The 19391-nt window shown below is 65.2% G+C and overlaps 2 protein-coding genes across 4 annotated transcripts; one reads left to right on the top strand and one right to left on the bottom strand.

The window, feature by feature from the left end:
• Window positions 1-20: 20 nt before the first annotated feature.
• BOP1 (BOP1 ribosomal biogenesis factor) lies at window positions 21-19389 on the top strand. 2 transcript variants are annotated; one of them, XM_088844525.1, is made up of 16 exons: window positions 21-180; window positions 1677-1883; window positions 7078-7158; window positions 16522-16676; window positions 16781-16898; window positions 16975-17076; window positions 17154-17366; window positions 17443-17604; window positions 17675-17755; window positions 17833-17902; window positions 17978-18110; window positions 18193-18373; window positions 18522-18735; window positions 18807-18891; window positions 18967-19074; window positions 19154-19389. In XM_088844525.1, the coding sequence occupies exons 1-16, from the start codon at window positions 85-87 to the stop codon at window positions 19305-19307; spliced, it is 2160 nt and encodes a 719-aa protein (XP_088700651.1). In that variant the 5' UTR covers window positions 21-84; the 3' UTR covers window positions 19308-19389. The 2 variants fall into 2 exon arrangements, with proteins under 2 accessions (XP_088700651.1, XP_055288179.2); XM_055432204.2 differs by having other exon boundaries at window positions 18447-18735.
• SCX (scleraxis bHLH transcription factor) lies at window positions 13226-15034 on the bottom strand. 2 transcript variants are annotated; one of them, XR_008686713.1, is made up of 3 exons: window positions 14335-15034; window positions 13599-13704; window positions 13226-13491 (listed from the first exon to the last, which is right to left on the bottom strand). XR_008686713.1 is itself a non-coding variant. In XM_055432332.2 (2 exons), the coding sequence occupies exons 1-2, from the start codon at window positions 14908-14910 to the stop codon at window positions 13453-13455; spliced, it is 615 nt and encodes a 204-aa protein (XP_055288307.1). In that variant the 5' UTR covers window positions 14911-15002; the 3' UTR covers window positions 13226-13452. The 2 variants fall into 2 exon arrangements, 1 of the variants encoding a protein (XP_055288307.1); XM_055432332.2 differs by lacking the exon at window positions 13599-13704 and having other exon boundaries at window positions 14335-15002.
• Window positions 19390-19391: the final 2 nt, after the last annotated feature.

The following is a 19391-nucleotide window of genomic DNA, read 5'->3' as shown; positions in this document are numbered from 1 at the left end:
TCTGACCCCGCGGGCCCCGCCCCCCGGCCCACGAGGTCTGTGAACTGCCGGAAGTGGCGGCGCGGGTTCGGGCAGTCTGGGAGCATGGCTGGCGCGCGGGGCGCGGGGCGCGCGGTGGCGGCGGCGACAGTGGCGCGGCCCGGGAAGCGGCCGCCGGAGCCGGAGCAGGACCAGGAGGAGGTGACCGCGGGCTGCTCGAGCGGGATGGGGTGGCGCGGCTGGGCCGCACATGGCGGCTCCGGGGCGGCCAGAGCCGGGGAGCAGGGCCCAGGAGTGCGAGGAGGCGGGTTGCCAGCTCTCTGCTGGCGGTGGCCTCGTGGGGGCGTCCTGAGCAGGGGTCTCCCCTAGTATGGTTGGAGAAATGTGGGCCGGAGCGAACTAGCAAGAGGGGCTGGCATCGTGCGCGTGGCCTCCCTATCCCTTCGAATTGTGGTTCCTGCGTTAAAGAGGTTTGAGTAGGGTACGTTGTAAAAGGACACAAGAGTAGGAAGGCAGTGCCTGCTGTATTGGCCGAATCCTTTTATAACTGCACTCAAAGCCATTCCTGCTATGCAGCGGAACCCCAGCTGGGTTTGGGGTGTCATCAGCCCTCCAAAGCTTGTCCAGCCGCGCCTCCCTAAGGGAGCATTCCACGTTGCTGGGTCGTCAGGCAGCCCCTTCGCTCTGACCAGTCCTGCTCTCCTGCCAGCAGGCATTCTGGGCACAGGCTCGCCTGCTTCCACCACTCAGCTCTGTACCCGCAGCAGCCATTTGTGTTTGTGCACAAGCCATTTGTGCCATTTTTATTTGCTGTTGTAATTGTGTAGCTTACTAAGCATTGAAGATACTGTGTATCAGAGTTATTTCTGTGGAAGTTCAGTTGAGTGCTGCCAAATAATTGGTGAGTGCAGGCTTTCCTGTTAGCTGAGAGAATTAGTAGCTATTAAAAAGCAGAACTGATTCATGGGGTCGCAAAGAGTCGGACACGACTGAGCAACTGAACTGAACTGAAAAAGCAGAAACCTAGGGTTCTCCATTCGAATAACTGCTTGCTGAAAGTCTGTAAGTTCTTGTTTCCCCTCTCTAAGTGCATGGGTCTTGTGAACTTAGGGATTGGGTGGTGTCTGTCTGGTCAGCCGACCTCTGCTCAGAGGAAGCTCTGGTCCTGTCCCATGGGGTGGTGAACCAGAACACTTGCTTTTAAGTAAAGTTTGCATCATTCTTATGTCTCTTCAACCAGTTTTTACAACTTACTGGTAAACTGTCAGTCCCAATCTGATTGGATGGAGTCCCCTTCTGGCAGGAAAAGCACCTCAGGTTGTGGTCCTCTGCCTGTTCCAGACCCCACCCTGGTGCCCTGGTAGCTCTGGAGATGTGAATGCCAGAGCTACAGGGTGTGACTTTCGGGCATGGAGGGTGGAGGGCTGGAGGGCTGGTGCAGGTGATGTGATGGGAATTGAGCTCCTTGGAAAGTCCTTCTCTTGTGAGACTCTAACTGAATATCTCCTCCAAGGGCAGAAGGCCTGCTGCTGGTGGAGGTGGGTGATGAGGGAGGCCTGGCTTGGGTGGATGGTTTTGGTGGAGCTGGAGGCTTGTGGCCTGAGGCCGTGGCTGTGGAAGCTGGCCACACAGGCTGTGGGTCAGCGCTTGGTGCCCGGTGGGTGGGCTTGGGGTCATCAGTGCCATGCTTCTTGCAGCCCTCTCTCCTCGGCGCTCCGGCTCCCAGCGGCAGACTTGGCAGTGATCCTGGCCTCAGCAACAGTGACAGCGACAGTGAGGAGAGTGTGTTCTCAGGCCTAGAAGATTCCGGCAGTGACAGCACTGAGGATGGCGCTGCCTCGGAGGAGGAGGGTACAGGGACCAGCGGGCAGCGTGGCAGGATGGATAGGAGCCCTGGGCAGCAGGTAGGTGAGCCAGGAGTCTCCCGAGGGCTCCCTGCACCCCAGATGGCCACGGCCAAGATAGCGCCTGCCGGACATCGGGCTCTCTGAGCGCCCCCGGCACTGATCTCTCCCGCTCTGTGGATCCCAGGGCTTCCTCCCTCCTCCCTTGGGCACAGCGAGGGCAGGGCAGAACGCCGCTTGGAGCTGAGGAGCCCTGAGCGCTAGAGCACAGTCCTGTGCGCTGTTCACGGTAACCCAGGAACCCTGACATTACTTCTCCTGGGTCTCAGGCTGCCTGCCGGACTTAGCTGTCAGCTGGCTTCCTTGGGGCGAAGCCTGAGGTGGGATTTCTGTGCAGTGACCTAAGGTGGGCCCCTCCTCCGCCTCCTTGACAAACAGTGACATCTTCAGGTGTCACTGTCTGGGAGAGGTGTTCCCGTCCGCTCCCTTCACTCTCCTGGTGACCGCAGCTCATGGCTGGACAGTCTTGCCTCTGTGACAGCCCTGTCGTGCTCCGCGTTAGCCTGCTCCTCGCGTCCTGAAGCCAATGCAGGGCTGCTCGCCTATGAAACTCCCACCCCAAGGGCTGTTCACTGGCTCAGGGCCCTCTCAAGGCTCTGCTGACCACCTTCCCCTGTCATAGCCCGTGGCCGCCCTGTGTCACGAGTCCCGGCTGTGGGTCCTCGCGCAGCCTCAGCAGGGAGCGTCCCCACCCCGCAGCCTCAGGATTCACGTGGCGGTGACGCTCGGGCAGCCGCCAGCCCCTCCGCTGAGTGGCCGAGCTCTGGAATGGCAGCCTCGAGCTGCTGTGGTGCTGGCCACAGCCATGACCCTGGTGTGGTTCAAACGACGTGTGGACCTTGACTTGCCACCCACCCCCACCCCCGCCCTCTCTGCCGGTTCTTAGCAGGGCTGCCTGAACGGGGCTCCTGGCTGGCATTTGACCAGCTCTGCTCACCGCACCCTCTGCAACCCTTAGCAGGACGTGTTGCCTGCAGCTTGTCTCGAGGCTTCTGCCGTCTCCTGCTAAGGATGGAGGGAAGCCCCTGTGGTGTTCAGGGGCGTGCTGGGGAGATGTCAAAGACCTGGGTGCAGGCCGGCGAGGGGCCCCAGCTGGGGGTGTGCTTCTTCAGGCCTCTGCCTGGAGCAGGAAGTGCCTGGTCCAGACGCTTACCTGGGGACAGAGGTGGCTAGTGGCTGACACAGGAGGGAGCCTGTTCTCTCTCTTCTGCTAAGAGTTCCATGGTGGAAGGGTCACTCTTTCGGGGAGCCCTGCCCCTTGATTCTGTGGGTTCCAGGGGTGCGGGCCACGGGCCGTGTGAAGCAGGAAGCTTCCCCAGCCTCACCCTCACCTTTGGCGCGTCCTCCGCCGGCCTGCCCCACCCACACCTCACCTCCGCTGGCCCCCGCTCCCCTCCTGGCCCCACCCTCCCATCTCTACCTTGGGCCTGGCCCCTCCTGCACCCCTGGCCTCACCCGGCAGCCCCAGCAGCGCTCGGTGGCACTTTGGGCAGCTTCTCTGTCAGGAGCGACGTCTGGCTCTTGTCATGGAGCATATCAGCTGCTTTTTGCTGTTCTTTCCCGGTCATGCTTGTTTAGGTATGTTTTTTCCTACTTCTTGTGTTTGGTCTGGTCCTTTCTATAACACTTGTCTGGGTTTTCTTCTATTTTGTTTTCATGGTTTTTCATACAAAACTTCCCATTTCTAATAGTTCAGTTTGCTTGCCACATTCAAGAATGTGACAAAAGACTCATTAAGGATGCGCAACGTGGAATTACTATTTCCTAGGTAACTTACCTGGTGGCTCAGAGGTTAAAGCGTCTGCCTCCAAAGCGGGAGACCTGGGTTCAATCCCTGGGTCGGGAAGATCCCCTGGAGAAGGAAACGGTAACCCACTCCAGTATTCTTGCCTGGAGAATCACATGGACGGAGAAGCCTGGTAGGCTACAGTCCATGGGGTCGCAAAGAGTCGGACACGACTGAGCGACGGAACGGAACGGAGGTAACTTACAGAAGGCAATGGCACCCCACTCCAGTACTCTTGCCTGGAGAATCCCAGGGATGGGGGAGCCTGGTGGGCTGCCGTCTATGGGGTCGCACAGAGTCGGACACAACTGAAGCGACTTAGCAGCAGCAAGTAACTTACCGGAGAAGGCAATGGCACCCCACTCCAGTACTCTTGCCTGGAAACTCCCATGGATGCAGGGGCCTGGTGTGTTGCAGTCCATGGGGTCACGAAGAGTTGGACACGACTGAGCAACTTCACTTTCACTTTTCAGTTTCATGCATTGGAGAAGGAAATGGCAACCCACTCCAGTGTTCTTTCCTGGAGAATCCCAGGGACAGGGGAGCCTGGTGGGCTGCCGTCTATGGGGTCGCACAGAGTCGGACACGACTGAAGTGACTTAGAGTAGCAGCAGGTAACTTAACAATGAGTTCTGCCCAAACTGTCTGTGCCTGGAGCTTAGGAGCTTACTGCAACCCCTTGGGCAGGAGGCGCTCTTCTGGGAGCAGTGGGCAGGGTGCTAGAAGGTCTGGTGCCTGGGGAGGGAGCAGGCTGTGTCTTACAGGTTGCTTAGTGAGGCCACCTGAGGCAGGGCACTCTGGGCCTGTCCCAGAGAACCCTGGTGCGACCCAGAGGCTGGAGCGGGGGCCCGCGTCGGGGAACTGTGCCCTGCCTGGCCCAGCATCGGACTCTGTTGTTTCTGGTGATGCGAGTTCAGGCGGAAAGTGGTGGTGTCGGTCTGGGGTGACATGAGTGGGTTTGAGGGGGTCCCATGACACCCTCAGTTGCTCAGAAGCATGTCAACTTCTCCTCTGCCCCCCAGAGCTCTGGTAGCTCTGCCCTCAGAGGCTTAACGCCCCATTTAGGGGTCCAGGTGGGGTGACCCGCGTGGGGCTCTCATGTGCAGCAGGGCAACTCTTCACAGCAGTCCTGGTGAGAACCTGGTGCAGGGGGCAGCAAGGGGGTGGGCAGAGCAGCCGCCTAAAAACCCCGCTGTGGGCTGCTCCCCCGGGGCTGGCCCCCCAGATCAGGGTGGGAGCACACAGACGCTGCCTTTTCTGAGGAAGAGACTCAAACCTTTGTGCTGCTGCTGCTGCTAAGTCACTTCAGTCGTGTCCGACTCTGTGTGACCCCATAGACGGAAGCCCACCAGGCTCCCCCGTCCCTGGGATTCTCCAGGCAAGAACACTGGAGTGGGTTGCCATTTCCTTCTCCAATGTGTGAAAGTGAAAAGTGAAAGTGAAGTCGCTCAGTCGTGTCCGACCCTTAGCGACCCCACAGACTACAGCCAACCAGGCTCCTCCATCCATGGGATTTTCTAGGCAAGAGTACTGGAGTGGCTTGCATTGCCTTCTCCGTGAAAGAAGCAAGACACGCGCAAATAACCTTTGTAGCTGAAGTTAAAAACTGCCTCAGCCATGCGAAGCTGCAGCTCCTCCCGGGAGAGGCCTGTCGTGGTTGCCTGGCCCCCTTGGCTCAGGCACTTGCCTTCAGAACCTCACTTCCCTCTGGTCTCACCCGCGGGCCCCCAGGCATCCACATGGGCTCATCAGGGCGCCTACACCATGTGGCCTTGAGCCCGTCTGGGTGTGGGTGTGGGTGGCTCGTGTGCCGTGTGGCTCTGGGCAGACCCCACCATCTGGTGCCTGCGTCTGAGGATATGGGGGCCAGGGCTGCACCATAGGAGGAAGAGGATGCTGCTACCCCCTCTCCTCCAGGCTTTGGAGGGCTGTGGGTGCTGGTTGGCCTGGTCCCTGCGCCGCCCGGCCCCGTGTCGCGGCTGCCCCCTGGCGGCGGCTGGCGGCCCTGGCTGCGCCTCTGGATGGAAGCTGTCCCGCGCCCTGAGCAGGGCCCTTGCTGGCGGCTCTGGCAGGAGTGCAGAGCCCCACTGCTGGGTGTCCTCCCGGCTGAGCCCCCGCCCGCGTCTGGCTCCGGGTGGCACTGGGGCTGCCACGCCTGTGGTTGCTGCCAGGGCCCGGGGCCGCGGCCTGTGGTGCAGGTGGCGTGGGGCCCCTGGGGCCTGAGCGGCTGGCGGCTAAGCAGGGTGGCCCACGTGGGTCCTGGCGGCCGTGGGCTGGCCTCAGGGTCTCAAGGAGACTCACAGCGACTCCCCGCAGGGTCCTCCCGCCCGGGCCCTGGGCAGGTGTGTCTGCTGGATGGTCTGGGCAGGGTGGGCAGAGAGCTGGGGCTGGCTGGCCTCTGTGCCCCATCCCCGTGGGCCGCCCTCCCGGCAAAGCTGACCCACTTTCAGTGGGCAGGGCTCCCACAGCGCACAGCCTGGGGAGCAAGGGTGGGAGAGACATGGAAACCGAATCTCGCCTTTTCCTGGCCTGGAAAAAAACTTACTGTCCCAGCCTCCTCACACGGAGGGAGAAGCTGGCGGGGGGGAGGAAGAGCTGCTTCTGGCTTCTGGCTCCTGCCCGGGTAAGGGAGTGGGGCTCCTGCTCCCGACGCTTTACTGCCCCCGGTGCGGGGAGATAACGGGCTGTTTTCCCCATCAGTCCCAGTTCCGGTACACCCGACTCCCACCCTGCAAGGGGAGGATCTGTTTTCCAGGTTGGGGTGTCAATGCCCAGTGGCACCCACTCACTGGCCTGGTGGGTGGGGTCAGCCCGGGGCCAGTCCTCCCAGCGCTCCAAGGGTGTGGGTGCTTCTCCAGACCCTTGGCCAGCTGGGCTGAATGTGCCCTCCTCGGGCTGAGGGTCTGGCCCTAGGATGGGCCGGGGTGGCCCCTGTGCTGGTGGCTAACATCAAGAGCCTGGCCTCCCCTGGATGGACTGGTCCAGTTGGGGGTGACCCCGGCTTTTATCTGTTGCTGCCAAGAGGTCACCCCTGCTTTGTCCTCTGACCCCGGGCTGGCTCTGGGCTTAGCAGGGCCTTTGAGCCAGGAGCCCTGCAGCTGTTTTGTTCCTTAAGATGTGCGGGGGTGGCTCACCTGGTGTTAGCCCCTCCCTGGGGTCTTCCCCCTGAGCTTGGATATCATGATGGCCCTTGACAGAGGCTCACCCTGGGTGGAACCCCCGTCCCAAAGAGACCCACTTAGATCGGGGGTGATCACACTCTTTTCCTGGCAGTGGGACCAGGTCAGAGCTGCTTAGAGATTGCGGTGCGGGACCTCGGCCCCAGTGTGGGCAGGAGGGGCAGGGTGCCCTGGCCCACAGCCTGCCCCGGGTCCTGAAGTAACCTCCCTCCCTCTCTTCCCTTCCCAGGCCAGGACCCCCTGCCCACGGATGGAGGTGGCAAGCGTGCCAGGCAAAGACGAGTATGCGGAGGACAGCTCCGATGAGGAGGTAGGCTGGGCCACAGCTGCCCCCTTGCAGGGTGGGCTGTGTGGCTACCGTGAGGCCTGAGTGGGCGTCCTGGCGTGGCCCCAGGCCTGTCTGGAAGAGCAGTTTCAGGGTCGGGGACACATGACTGCAGGAGTGTGTGTGTCATCGTGGGCAGGGCAGCTGGGCGTGGTACAGCCACCCCATGCCCATGTCCTGGTTCTGGGCTGTGGGGGCACCGCTGGCAGGCAGGGGGCACCGCATCTTCTGTGGGGGCTGTGTTCCCGCTCCAGGTGGGCGTGGACAGGCCTCCCCCAGCAGCCAGCCTGTGCTGTCCCCCGGGTGGGGGTGGGGGTTGGGGGCAGGCCCAGCCAATGTCCACACTGGACCCCAGGGATAGGAGGCCGGTGCCCCATGCTCTGCCCCCTCCTCCCCGGTGTCCCAGAGGCCCGGCTGCTGTGGCCCTGGGTGACTGATCCTCCCGGTTTACATCTCACGGGGAAAGCCTGCTGACAGGCTGGGGTGCCCCATCTGGCCAGAGGTGGCTGCGACTGGGCTGCCCGGGGCTGCCCATGGGCTCTTGGGGGTTCTGAGGCTCAGGGGCTCCCCTGCTCACCCCCTCACTGGTGTGTCCCTGCCCCCTGGGGGGCGGGGCCTGAGGCTCCTCTGCCCACTGCCCTGGCGTCAGCGCCCCGGATGTGAGCCTCCTTGGGCTGGGGGCCTGCAGAGACCGCAGCCCCACCCTGAGCAGCCCTTCCTGCTGCCTGTCAGGGGCTGTCCCCGGCCGGGGGACACACGCCCCTCCCCTGCGCGGCTTCTACCCCCGTCCTTCGCTCTTTTGGCAGCGGCTGCAGGAGCCTTGGCCGCCCGCCCGATCCGTCTCTGTGCGTTCAGAGAACAGAGACAAAACAAAATAAATTGGTTTCCTGGCCGGAGCAGCGGGCGCACTCAGTGAAGGGGGGCCATGCAGCACGGCTCCCGGCCTGTCTCCCCCTCCCAGGGGCTCTGGCTGTCGGCAGCCACATCCTGTCGGCTACTTTTTTATATTCGGTATTTTGAGAAATCGATGATGATTGTAAATGGAGTGCAGAGGCCGGGGGAGGGGCTTCGGCCCGCCCGCAGGGAGGTGCTCCTCCTGGCCTGCCCCGTTCTGGAGCCGCCGCAGGGGCTGGGGGGGCCGCTTCCTCCAGCGATGACTATCCCATATGTGGGCCTGAGTGACAGCAGGAGCCGGCTTCTGCCAGTGCAGCCGGCCGCAGCCCAGGGGGCGGCAGGGCTCGGCTCTCAGGGCCAGGCCGGCCTGGCTGAGGTTCTCCTTCTTGAGAAGTGCCCCCCACCCCGTCACGGCATCTCTGCAGGGTGGGCTTCAGGAAGAGGCTTGGGAGGCTGGGGTTGCGAGAGCACAGGATGGGTGCAGGGACCCCCACCCCGAGCTCTGGTTGGCACCTGTGAGGGCCCACAGCCCCAGAACATCGGTCGTGGGGTGTCAGGCAACCCCTTCTCCGCAGCAGCTTTGGAGGTGGTCTGTGATGCCAGGACCCGACTCCGGCCTTGGCCGGCCTCCAGTACTGGGCGGGGGCGTCCAGACAAGGTGTGTTCCTGGGGGAGGACCTGAGGGGTGGCAGTGCCCGGCCTCCGCTTCCCCGGGCCTTGTCTGAACTTAAGGTCTGGGCTGGGGGACCCGGGGGCTTCTAGGTGCTTTGACTGCTGGCCTCTGCTGGGCCCAGCTTTGGGGTCCCCTGCCCTGGGCACTGGCCAGTGAGTGAGGGTTCCCCTTCTTGGTGGGACACGCGCGTCCTGTGTCCTAGCTCGACCTCGACGGTGCCATCCTCCTGGTTCTCACCCTGGGCAGCGCCTGGCCAGCGGGGCTGGCCTAGCCGCCAGCCTGGCGGGGGTCCCTGCGGCCGCAAGTGGGGGAGCCCCTCCCCCACCTGCCTGCGCCCCTCCCCCACAGACGTGATCTCATCCGGCCGCGGGGAGTGGGGGCGGGGGCCCTCGCAGGCGGTCCCGGCTCCAGCTTGGGAGAAGCCGGAGAAACTGAGGCCGGGCCGGCAGCGGGCCGAGAGCGCGGGCGGCGGGCGGCCCCCTCCGCTCTCCCGCAGGCGCCGCTGACGGCCTCCCGCTACCGAGCGGCAGCAGCCTCGCTGGGCCCGCCCCGGCGCGGCGCTCGGCGCGCTCGCTGCTGGCGGCACGGCGGCGGCTCGGATTTCGAGCTGTTGTGCAGAGCGTGCCTCTCGGCTCGGCTGGGCCTCGTGGGCCGCCGGCCTCCCTGGCCGCCCCCACCCCCGCGACTGGGCTCCGGCTGCCCCTGCGGTCTCCCCGCTGCCTCGCCTGAGAGTGGCCTGGGGCCCGGGGCCTCGCAGGTGGCCTTGCGAGGTGGGTGTGGTGGCTGTGACCTCGGGGTGCCCCGGGTCCCTCTGCCAAGAGCTACCTCTGAACCCTTCCTCCCTCCAGGACCAGCCACCGGGTCCAATGGTCCTGGTCAGGAGACAGGGCTCCCCTGGGGGGGCGGGGGGCGTGGGGCAGGTGAGGGTGGGGTGCCTTCAGAGCCCACCCTTCTCTGGCCTGGGTGCACGGGCGATAGAGGCCCGGCCTGCCATGTGCCCTCTGGGAGCCAGTTTCCTGGGTGGCAGGAGCGCAAGCTGGGGGTCCCTTCGGGGACAGAAGGGTGTGGTGTTGCCCTTGGGCTGGAGGCATGGCCCCAGGAGTTGGGGGTTGGCAGCCAGGTGTGTGGGGGGCAAGTCCTGTCTGAAAGGTGGTGGACAGCCTGGCTGCGGAAAGGGGCCCAGGCGGGGCTGGTGCTGGAGGCTCTGGGCGAGTCCCCGTAGTGGGATCTTGGAGGTGGCCGCAGTTATCATGGGGCTCAGAATGGGCATTTGGCACTCTGCGGGGGCCATGCCCATTTCCAGAGACCCGAGGTGTTTCTGGAAGCCTCTGCCCCATGTAGGGACACTCACGCTCCCTGGACAATGGAGAGGGTGGGAGTGTCTTGGGTATCTGAGGACCTGGGAGCAGGGATCCTCCCCCCAACCCTGGGACCCTTGGTGGGGGCAGACTTGCTTCTTTGCCCTTCAACAGCCCTGAGGCACTGATAGGGACCAGGGAGTGGGTCAGAGGGTCCCGGGCCCACACGTGTCCAGAGGTTCAGCAGTGGGCTTGGCTGGCAGCACTTCTGTGAGGATCATGTACAGCAGGGGCAGTCTGACAGGGGAGGTTTGGGAGGGGGCTCTGAGTTCACGTTCTCAGCACCCCCACCCCCATGGTACAGCGGGTGGGCTCCACTCAGCCGAGCCCTGTGGGGCCCCTCTGCTGGCTTTGGCCTTTGGGGCCAGAGGAGGCCCAGAGGGACCTGGCCTTCTGCCTCGGAGCTGTCACCCAGGGCTCCTCGTGTGGGCACCTTGTGGAGGTCCAGCTGTGGCAGGTGGCCTGGGGCACACGGCCGGGCCACCCCCCGCCCCCACAAAGGGCGCTTCTTGGGAGAGGGGGGAGTGGAGGGAACACTGCGGCATTGTAATCGGAGCAGGGCAAGGGGAAGAGCGCGCCAGAGTGAGGGCGGCTGACCCCGCGCTCCCGGGGGACAGGTGGGAGAGGCGAACGAGGAGAGAGTGAAGGATTCCAGAGGTGGGCCCGCTTCCTCTCCCTCAGACAGACACGGGAGGGAGGCGGGCAGCGGGCCAGCGCCGTACCTGCAGTTCCAATCTGCGGTCCTGACAGCTGCAGCCACTTTGGGGAGGGGGAGGGGGAGGGGGCTCTTCGAGAGCGGAAAAATCCCAGCCGACACATCAGCGGTGGCCGCGGGTGTCCGAAGCTGCCGGGGGTGGGGCAGCGCACGGATGCGCGTCCATGTCCCCCCTCCCCGCTCGCCGGAGAGCACGGGCCGGGCGTCTGGGCCCTGGAGGGGTCGGCGGGCGCGGCCCCCGTGGGGTCACGTGTGCTTCCTGGCAGCTGCAGGTGCTGTGCAGGGTGGGGGCGGGCGGCCCGGGGCGGGTGGCCTGGTGATGGGTCACGTGGTGCTGCCAGCAGCTCGTTCCCGGGCTGGGGACAGGGAGCTGACAGCCTGGCCCTGACAGCCATCGGCCATCGGAGCATTTCCAGGCTTGCTTGGCCTCAGGAGCGGCTGGTGGCCCACGGTGTGGGCTGTGCCCTCTTTTTGCGCTGCCGCACGGGGCATGCATGGGGTGCTGGGTCCTGGGCAGGGAGTGGGGCTCTGGCGGATGGGGGGCCCGGCTGCTGCCGTGGACGGCTGAGTGGACTCGCGCCCGCTGGGGCTCAGCCGGCCCACCACCCCCAGTCTGGTTTGAATTTCTGGAGCGGGCGGAGGGTAACGGCGTGCTCCTCCCCACCCCCGCCCCCCTCTCCCGCTGGCTGTCGGGCCAGGCCCTCGGCCTCTGCTGCTACCGGTGCAGCTCAGGGAGCGACCGGGCCCACTGCCCAGGCCTGAGGCCGGCCAAGCTGCAGCCGCTGTCGAGTCCCAGGCCCGGCAGCTGAGGGCCTGGCCACACGTCCTGTGCCAGGACCTACTGCTCCTGGGGACCATCCCAGCGGCCTGTCCTCTCCTACTGACTTGGCGCCCCCGAGACACCCTCCAGCCTCAGCCCTCCCTGTCCTTGGGCTCCACAGGAAGTCCCCCGTGCCCACCCCCGCCTTTCTGCGGGGCATGCTTCCCGCCCCTTCCCCATCTGGTCTGGCTGTGAGGTGGGCACCTGTCTGTCGTCTCTGGAAGGATCTGTGAGGGGGTCTGGGCTCTCACCTGGCCCAGGTATGCATGGGCGAGGTGGGTGGTTGAGCGCCGGAGGCCCCAGACTGTCCGCACAGGACTGCTGGTGCCCAGTGGAGCAGGGGCGGCGCCTGGGCCCTCGGGGGCGCCCTCCCAGGTCGGTTCTCCAGGCAGTCTTAAGTGCCCAGGAGAGGAGGTACCTTTCTCAGCCCTTAGCGGGACCCCTACGTTCTGCCCGAGAGGCCTGGCTCTCTAGGTGGGCGGGGGCGGGGGCTTCCGCAGTGACCGAGCGTGCCCTCTCCCCCTCCTGCCGGCCAGCTGTAGGCTCCTGCAGGATTAAGGAGAGGAAATTTGGGGTTGGGTTTCTCTCTGAGTGGAACCTGCCGTTGTGACTTTTTATCCTGTTATATTTCTATCAGATTGGACACAGCCCCCCCTCCAACCCTAATGGCTCTGGCTTTGAGAATTTCCTCCAAAATTATACCACTGCTTCCTGCTTCTTGGTTCCCTGGAGCCCATCTGTTAAGAGGCGGGGGCAGCTCTGGGCCTGCCCTGTTGGGGTGCCCACGTGGGCCTCGGCATCTGGCTTCTCCTGGGGCCCCGGGTCGGCCCCTGGCACTCTCAGCCTGGCTGCCGGAAGTCAGGCTGCTGGCCAACCTGGGGGGTGCCGCACGGCGCTGCCCCCAGCTTGCTTCTCTGCTGTGCCTGTGAGCTCACACCAAGAAGCCATAATTGTCACCTGCAAGATTTTAATGGTCAGCCAGCTGTGCGCAGCTCCGAGAGGCCTGAACTGCCCTCCTCATGGGCAGGTGGGGCCTTCAGGTTAGCTGGGTGGGTGCAGGGGCAGGCAGCTGGGGTCCTCCACTGTGAGCAGGGCTTCTGGGGCCAAGGCGGCCCAGGGTGGGCACCTGCCGCCTGGTTCACACCCTCAGGCCTGCAGACTGGGAGCTCCTTCTGCCAGACAGTGCCCCGCCCCCACTTCCTGGGGCTCTGCGGGCAGGGGCTGAGGTGCCCAGGCCCAGGAGACCAGCATGTTGCACTTTACACGCTGTACGCTCGCCTTCAGGGCACCTGGACCCCTGGTGGCCCTTGGAGTGGGGGTGGGGTGGGAGTGCTCCTGGCTTCAGCCTGTCCCACTCTGTCCCTGGCCAAGTGCGGGGGGCTGTCATCTTTCCTCGCCCTCTCCCCTTGCTGGTCTTCAGACCCTGTGCCGCAGTTCCCTGGCAGTGGGGGCTGACCCTGAGGGCGGGAGTGTGGGCTCAGGCTCTGCTCAGGGCGGGTTCTGGGCCACTCCAGAGGACAGCGTGCATCTGCATTTGGAAGATACTATTTTGTTTTTAATTTTACAAAATTTCCAGACTTTATATTATCACATCAAAGACACAGAATGCTAGCACAAAGTGGCCAGGGAGAGCCAGGTAGCAAGCCAGCACGGAAAGTTCCAGTGGGGCCAGGCAAGTGCTGGGGCGGCCGCGCGTCCCACCGCCTGTCTGTCCATCAGCCCCACTTGCAGCTGGGGCCAGGCGGGCCTGGGGGTGCCCTCAGCGAGGCCTGTGCCTGAGTCAGGTCTGGGGCTCTCCACGGATGGCCCGGCGTCGCCTCTAACTCCGGATCGCCGTTTTTCTGTCCCGGTCCTTGCTCTGCGGAGGGGAGGGCAGTGTCAGGGCCCAAGCGGAGGCCAGTGCCAGCCTGCACCTCCAGACTTCAACACGGGGTGCACTGAAAGCACCCCCCCTTCCATGCTCACCCCGGCTTCCCCGAGCAGTTTGGGGAGGAGAGTGCGCTGCTGCACAGCCGAAATTGTAAAATTAAATCTCCCAGATGTTCAGGCCCCAGGAGCTCACGCGTGCTGTCTGGAGAGGAAATGGGGATTGGGGAGAGCCGCGCTGTATTTTCTCCCTGCTCACCCTGCTCTTCCGGTGCCACCACGCGCAGCAGGCGCCATAAATCAGAGCTGGCCAGAGTCTCCCACATTGGGGCCCTCTCCCCAAGTCCCCAAGTCTCCTGCCAGTGGATCCCACAGCCATACTGGTGTCAGAGTGGGCAGCCGGGTCCAGGGAGGGCAGGCAGGTGCCTGGTAAGCCTTAGGCCACTGGTAGAGCAAGTGGACCTCAGCGGGATTGCCTCACTGCCCCCAAGTCCCCTTCCCCTGATGGCAGGGTAGGTGGCCAAAGTTGCTTGAGCAACCCTGGTCTGGTCCCCTAGCTTCTTCCCCATTGGTGTGGATCCTGCTTTGGTCTCTTCCCTTTCTGTCCCCATGGGAGCCTGTGTCCTGGGGTCCCGCCGGCTCTGGCTGGGCCCTACTCGTCTTCTCTCTCCCTGGACCTGGGGCTGCGGGTGTCACAGGCGCTGCTGGGGGCTCTGCCTGCTTCTGGCCCCGCCCTCTCTGCCCAGCAGGTGTGGGCTGCAGGGGTGGTTGGAGGTGGGGGACGCCCCATCATCCTAGTCACCCTTTCCATGGACACCCCGCGGGCAACACTCACCAACTTTCTCTGGTTGCTGAGGCAGAAGGTGCAGATCTGTTTGGGCTGGGCGTTCTCGCCGTCTCGGGCCGGGGGTGGGGGCGGCGGCGGCGGCGGGGGGCTGCCGGCACGCGATGCGTGGAAGAAGGCGGGCCCTGAGTGGCAGGGCTGCCCGTCGCCGCAGGCCTCGCCCACCAGCAGCACGTTGCCCAGGTGCGAGATGTAGCTGGAGGCCAGGCGCAGGGTCTCGATCTTGGAGAGCTTGCGGTCAGCGGGCTCGGTGGGGATGAGCGTGCGTAGCGCGGTGAAAGCCGTGTTCACGCTGTTGGTGCGGTCCCGCTCCCGCGCGTTCGCCGTGTGCCGCTGCCGGGGCTCGCGGCCCGGCCGCCCTCCGGGCCCCAGGCCACTGCCCCCCACCCGCCGGCCCCCGGCCCGTCTCCGGGCACCCTGGAGGCCGCAGCGCGCCGCGTGCACACGGCAGGGTTTCTCGTCAGAACCCGAGCTCTCGCTGCCTCGGTCCTCGTCCTCCGACAGCGGGCTCACTTCAGGGTACAGGTAGCGGCCGGGCGGCGCCGAACGCAGCATTGCGAAGGACATGGGGCCGGCGGCCGCCGTCAGCTCCGTCGCGCACCGCACATGCCGCTGCCGCTGCCACTGCCGCCCGGGCCAGGGGCACGCGGGTCTCGGGGCTCCCGCGGTGGCGGCTGCGGTGCGGCGCGCACGTGTGCGTCCCGGGCTGAAGAGGGGCTGCGGGCCGAGCCTTTATAGCCGCGGCGGCCCCTCCCCCGCGCCGGCCCGCCCTCCTCCCCGCCTCCCAGCCCCTGGAGGCCGCTTGGAGCAGGGGCCCTCAGTCCCTCTGCCTTCTCGCGCCGTGGTGAAGGGGCCTGGAGCATCCTGCTGTCTTTGCGGGGTGGGGAGACTGGGCGCCCCTCCGGGGGGTGCAGGGCGCTGCTGCCTCCCCTCCTCCCTGTTAGCAGGGGGCGGGAAGGAGGGTCAAGCAGGACCCCTGACCCCGGCCTTCTCACTTGGCATGACCGCCTTAACCCAGATGCCCTGGCCCCAGCGCCTGGCCACACCCTGTCTGTCTCTCCCTCTCATGTATGCTTGGGCCTTCTGTGCCCAAAAGAGGGCACGGAGGCGCTCTGAGGGGCTGGGGTCCAACCCCGGCCCCCTCAGCGGCCCCCTCAGGTTTTCATGAGGCTCACCTTATGGCATATCCTGTCTTTCCTGCACCTGCCCCTCCTGGCATCACCCTCCAGGTCTGGCTCCTGCCTGCACTCCTGCCTGGAGAACCCCCCACCTGCACCCTGTTCCCCTGCTGAATGCCCCATGGGTCTTCTCTGGGCCCCCCACGTCCGTCCTTTCCAGGGATGGCTCTGTGGACTTGGGGAGCACAGAAGGAGCACGGGCATTCCCAGCAGTGCAGGGACCTGGGCACATCTGGAGGAGGGCGAGCAGGGAGGACTCAGGTCAGCAGACTGGGGGCTGGGCAGGTGCAGAGGAGCCACACCCAGAGGGTCCTGTCCCTGTCGGGGTTCTCAGGTTGCCTCCTGTGCAGTTTCATCTGGGCCCCTCCCCCTGTGGCTACTGTTGCAGGAAGCGGCCGCCTGGGCAGCAGTCTCCGCGCTGGGTGGAGGGAGGGTGGCGGCTGGCAGGGGCCTTGACCAGGAATGTGTGTCCAGGAATGTGACTGCTCTGCCCACTGAGGGTGGGGTGGGGGCAGGGCTGGGAGGCTGGGGGAGCCCCTGAAAGTGTGCCGGGCTCAGTGCAGCGGACTTGTCTCCTCTTGGAGTGGGCTGGTGGGGTCTTCCCTGAATCCCTGCCCATGGCTACCCAGTTTTGTCTAAGGCCCCCGCCAGGGGAGGGAGCCCACGGGCGATGAGGTCACCCTTGCCTGTGGCTGCCCAGAGCCCTGGCCAAGGAATCCAGGGGGGAGGCTCTTGGGTTGGCACCACTTCAGTGGAAAATGTGAAGGTACAGCTCCGGCGCCTCTGAGGGTCTGGGGGGGTGTGGATAGCGCTGGCCGCCCTGCCACGTCACACCCCAGGGAGAAGCTCAAGTCAGGGTGCCTGGGTGCTACTCCTGCAGCCTGGAGGCCAGCCCCTTTGCTCTGTCTTTCCCCTTCCTGGCCTGTGTCTTCTGAGGGACTTGGAGAGAGGGGTGGGCATGGTGGGTATCTGCTGCTGACTCGCAGGCCTCCTGCCCCAGGACATCCGGAACACGGTGGGCAATGTGCCCTTGGAGTGGTACGATGACTTTCCCCACGTGGGCTACGACCTGGACGGCCGGCGCATCTATAAGCCCCTGCGCACCCAGGACGAGCTGGACCAGTTTCTGGACAAGATGGACGACCCTGACTACTGGTGGGTGGGCGTGGGGCGGGGCCAGCGGGCAGGGTGGGGCAGGGCCAGTGGGCAGGGCGGGGCAGGGCCAGGCCAGGGTCTGGGCTCTGACTGGGTCCCCCCAGGCGCACTGTACGGGACCGGATGACTGGACACAGTGTGCAGCTGACGGATGAGCAGTTGGCCCTGGTGCAGCGGCTGCAGAGGGGCCAGTTCGGGGACGTGAGCTTCGATCCCTACGAGGTAGGCGGCAGCTGCTGGCCCTGGGGTTGGGGGCACCTGCAGGGCCCAGGCCCACCCTCCTCTGCTCGTCCCCCAGCCAGCTGTGGACTTCTTCACTGGGGACCTCATGATCCACCCAGTGACCAACCGGCCTGCAGACAAGCGCAGCTTCATCCCTTCCCTGGTGGAGAAGGAGAAGGTGGGTGTGGGCCATCCTGGGGGCGTGCCTGTCTGCCCCGCCCCTGCCCCACCCTCCTCACCCCGCTGTCTCTGCAGGTCTCCCGCATGGTGCATGCCATCAAGATGGGCTGGATCCAGCCTCGTCGGCCTCGGGACCACAGTCCCAGCTTCTACGACCTGTGGGCCCAGGAGGACCCCAACGCGGTGCTGGGTCGCCATAAGATGCACGTGCCTGCTCCCAAGCTGGCCCTGCCCGGCCACTCGGAGTCCTACAACCCACCTCCCGAGTACCTGCCCAGCGAGGAGGAGGTGAGCCTGGTGCACAGTGGGGTCTGGGCTGGCCCCTGGCCTGGCCCCAGCTCCTGGCTCACTCCCGCCTCCACAGCGCCTGGCCTGGGAGCAGCAGGAGCCTGACGAGAGGAAGCTCAGCTTCTTGCCGCGCCGGTTCCCGAGCCTGCGGGCCGTGCCTGCCTACGGCCGCTTCATCCAGGAGCGCTTCGAGCGCTGCCTGGACCTCTACCTGTGCCCACGGCAGCGCAAGATGAGGGTATGCGGGGGCACCTGATCAGGGGCAGGGAGTGGGGATGGGTGCAGCTGACCGTGAATCCTCTTCTCAGGTGAAGGTGGACCCTGAAGACCTCATCCCCAAGCTGCCCCGGCCACGGGACCTGCAGCCGTTCCCCACGTGCCAGGCCCTGGTGAGCGGACAGGGCAGGTGGTGGGGAGCAAGAGCCTCCAAGTGTCCAGCCTTTACTGCCCTGCCCTTTCTTTGCAGGTCTACAGGGGCCACAACGACTTTGTCCGCTGCCTCAGCGTCTCCCCAGATGGCCAGTGGCTGGCATCAGGTGGGCGCGCGGGGGGGCGGGGCGGGGGGGGCTGGCCTGGAGGGCCAGGTACTGAGGGGCTGTTGGCATGTCCAGGTTCAGATGATGGCTCGGTGCGACTCTGGGAGGTGGCCACTGCCCGCTGCATGAGGACCGTGCCCGTGGGCGGTGTGGTGAAGAGTGTTGCCTGGAACCCTCACCCAACCGTCTGCCTGGTGGCCGTGGCAGTGTGCGTGAGGCCTGGGGTGCCCAGGGTCAGGGTAGGGGGAACAGACCCATGCCTGAGGACCTACATTTGGCTCTGAATGCAGGGAGGACACGGTGCTGCTGCTGAACCCCGCCCTGGGGGACCGGCTAGTGGTGGGCAACACGGACCAGCTGCTGAGCGCCTTCACCCCACCCCCGGAGCCCGCCTCACAGCCTGCGTACTGGCTGGAAGCTTCCCAGGAGGAGCGCCAGGGTGGCCTGCGACTGCGCATCCACCACGGGAAGGTGGGCAGGGCTGCGGATAGTGGGCGGGGCCCCGGGGAAGGGCCGCATCTCACCCCACCTCACCTCCCTGCAGCCAGTAACGCAGGTGACCTGGCACGGGCGTGGGGACTACCTGGCCGTGGTGCTGGCCACTCTGGGGCACACACAGGTACTGATCCACCAGCTGAGCCGGCGCCGCAGCCAGAGCCCCTTCCACCGCAGCCATGGCCAGGTGCAACGTGTAGCCTTCCACCCCACTCGGCCCTTCCTGCTGGTGGCTTCCCAGCGCTGCATCCGCCTTTACCACCTGCTGCGCCAGGAGCTCACCAAAAAGCTGATGCCCAACTGCAAGTGGGTGTCTAGCCTGGCGGTGCACCCGGCAGGTAAGGGGGTGTCCTGTTGGGGGGTGGCACTTGGAGGGCCACCAAGTCCCCACCACCGAATCTGCCCCCAGGTGACAACGTCATCTGCGGCAGCTATGACAGCAAGCTCGTGTGGTTTGATATGGACCTCTCCACCAAGCCGTACAGAGTGTTAAGGTGAGATCCTGATGGGTGACTGGTCACTTCCTGCCCTGATCCCTGCCTCACCAAGCCTGGTTCCCCCCACCCCAGGCATCACAAGAAGGCCCTCCGGGCCGTGGCCTTCCACCCCCGGTACCCGCTCTTTGCGTCTGGCTCCGACGACGGCAGCGTCATCGTCTGCCACGGGATGGTGTACAAGTGAGTGCCAACGCCCCCGCCTGCCCGCGCCCCGTGGGGACGGTTCCGCCCACGTCCTGAGTCTCTCCCTCCCCCACAGCGACCTGCTGCAGAACCCACTGTTGGTGCCTGTGAAGGTGCTCAAGGGGCACGCTCTGACCAGAGACCTGGGGGTGCTGGACGTGGCCTTCCACCCGACCCAGCCTTGGGTCTTCTCCTCCGGGGCTGACGGCACTCTCCGCCTCTTCACTTAAGATGCGCTGCTTCCGGGGCAGGGCAGGTGGGGGTGGGCAGCACGTGTGCGCTGGGCTCTCAATACAGGAATTTGCTGGGTAACT

The sequence above is a fragment of the Moschus berezovskii genome, chromosome 16, assembly GCF_049115385.1.
Source record: "Moschus berezovskii isolate FMDL1 chromosome 16, NW_MosBer_1.0, whole genome shotgun sequence".
Classification (NCBI taxonomy): domain Eukaryota; kingdom Metazoa; phylum Chordata; class Mammalia; order Artiodactyla; family Moschidae; genus Moschus; species Moschus berezovskii.
Note: the sequence above shows the minus strand (reverse complement) of the source record. Positions and strands in the feature narration are given on the sequence as shown.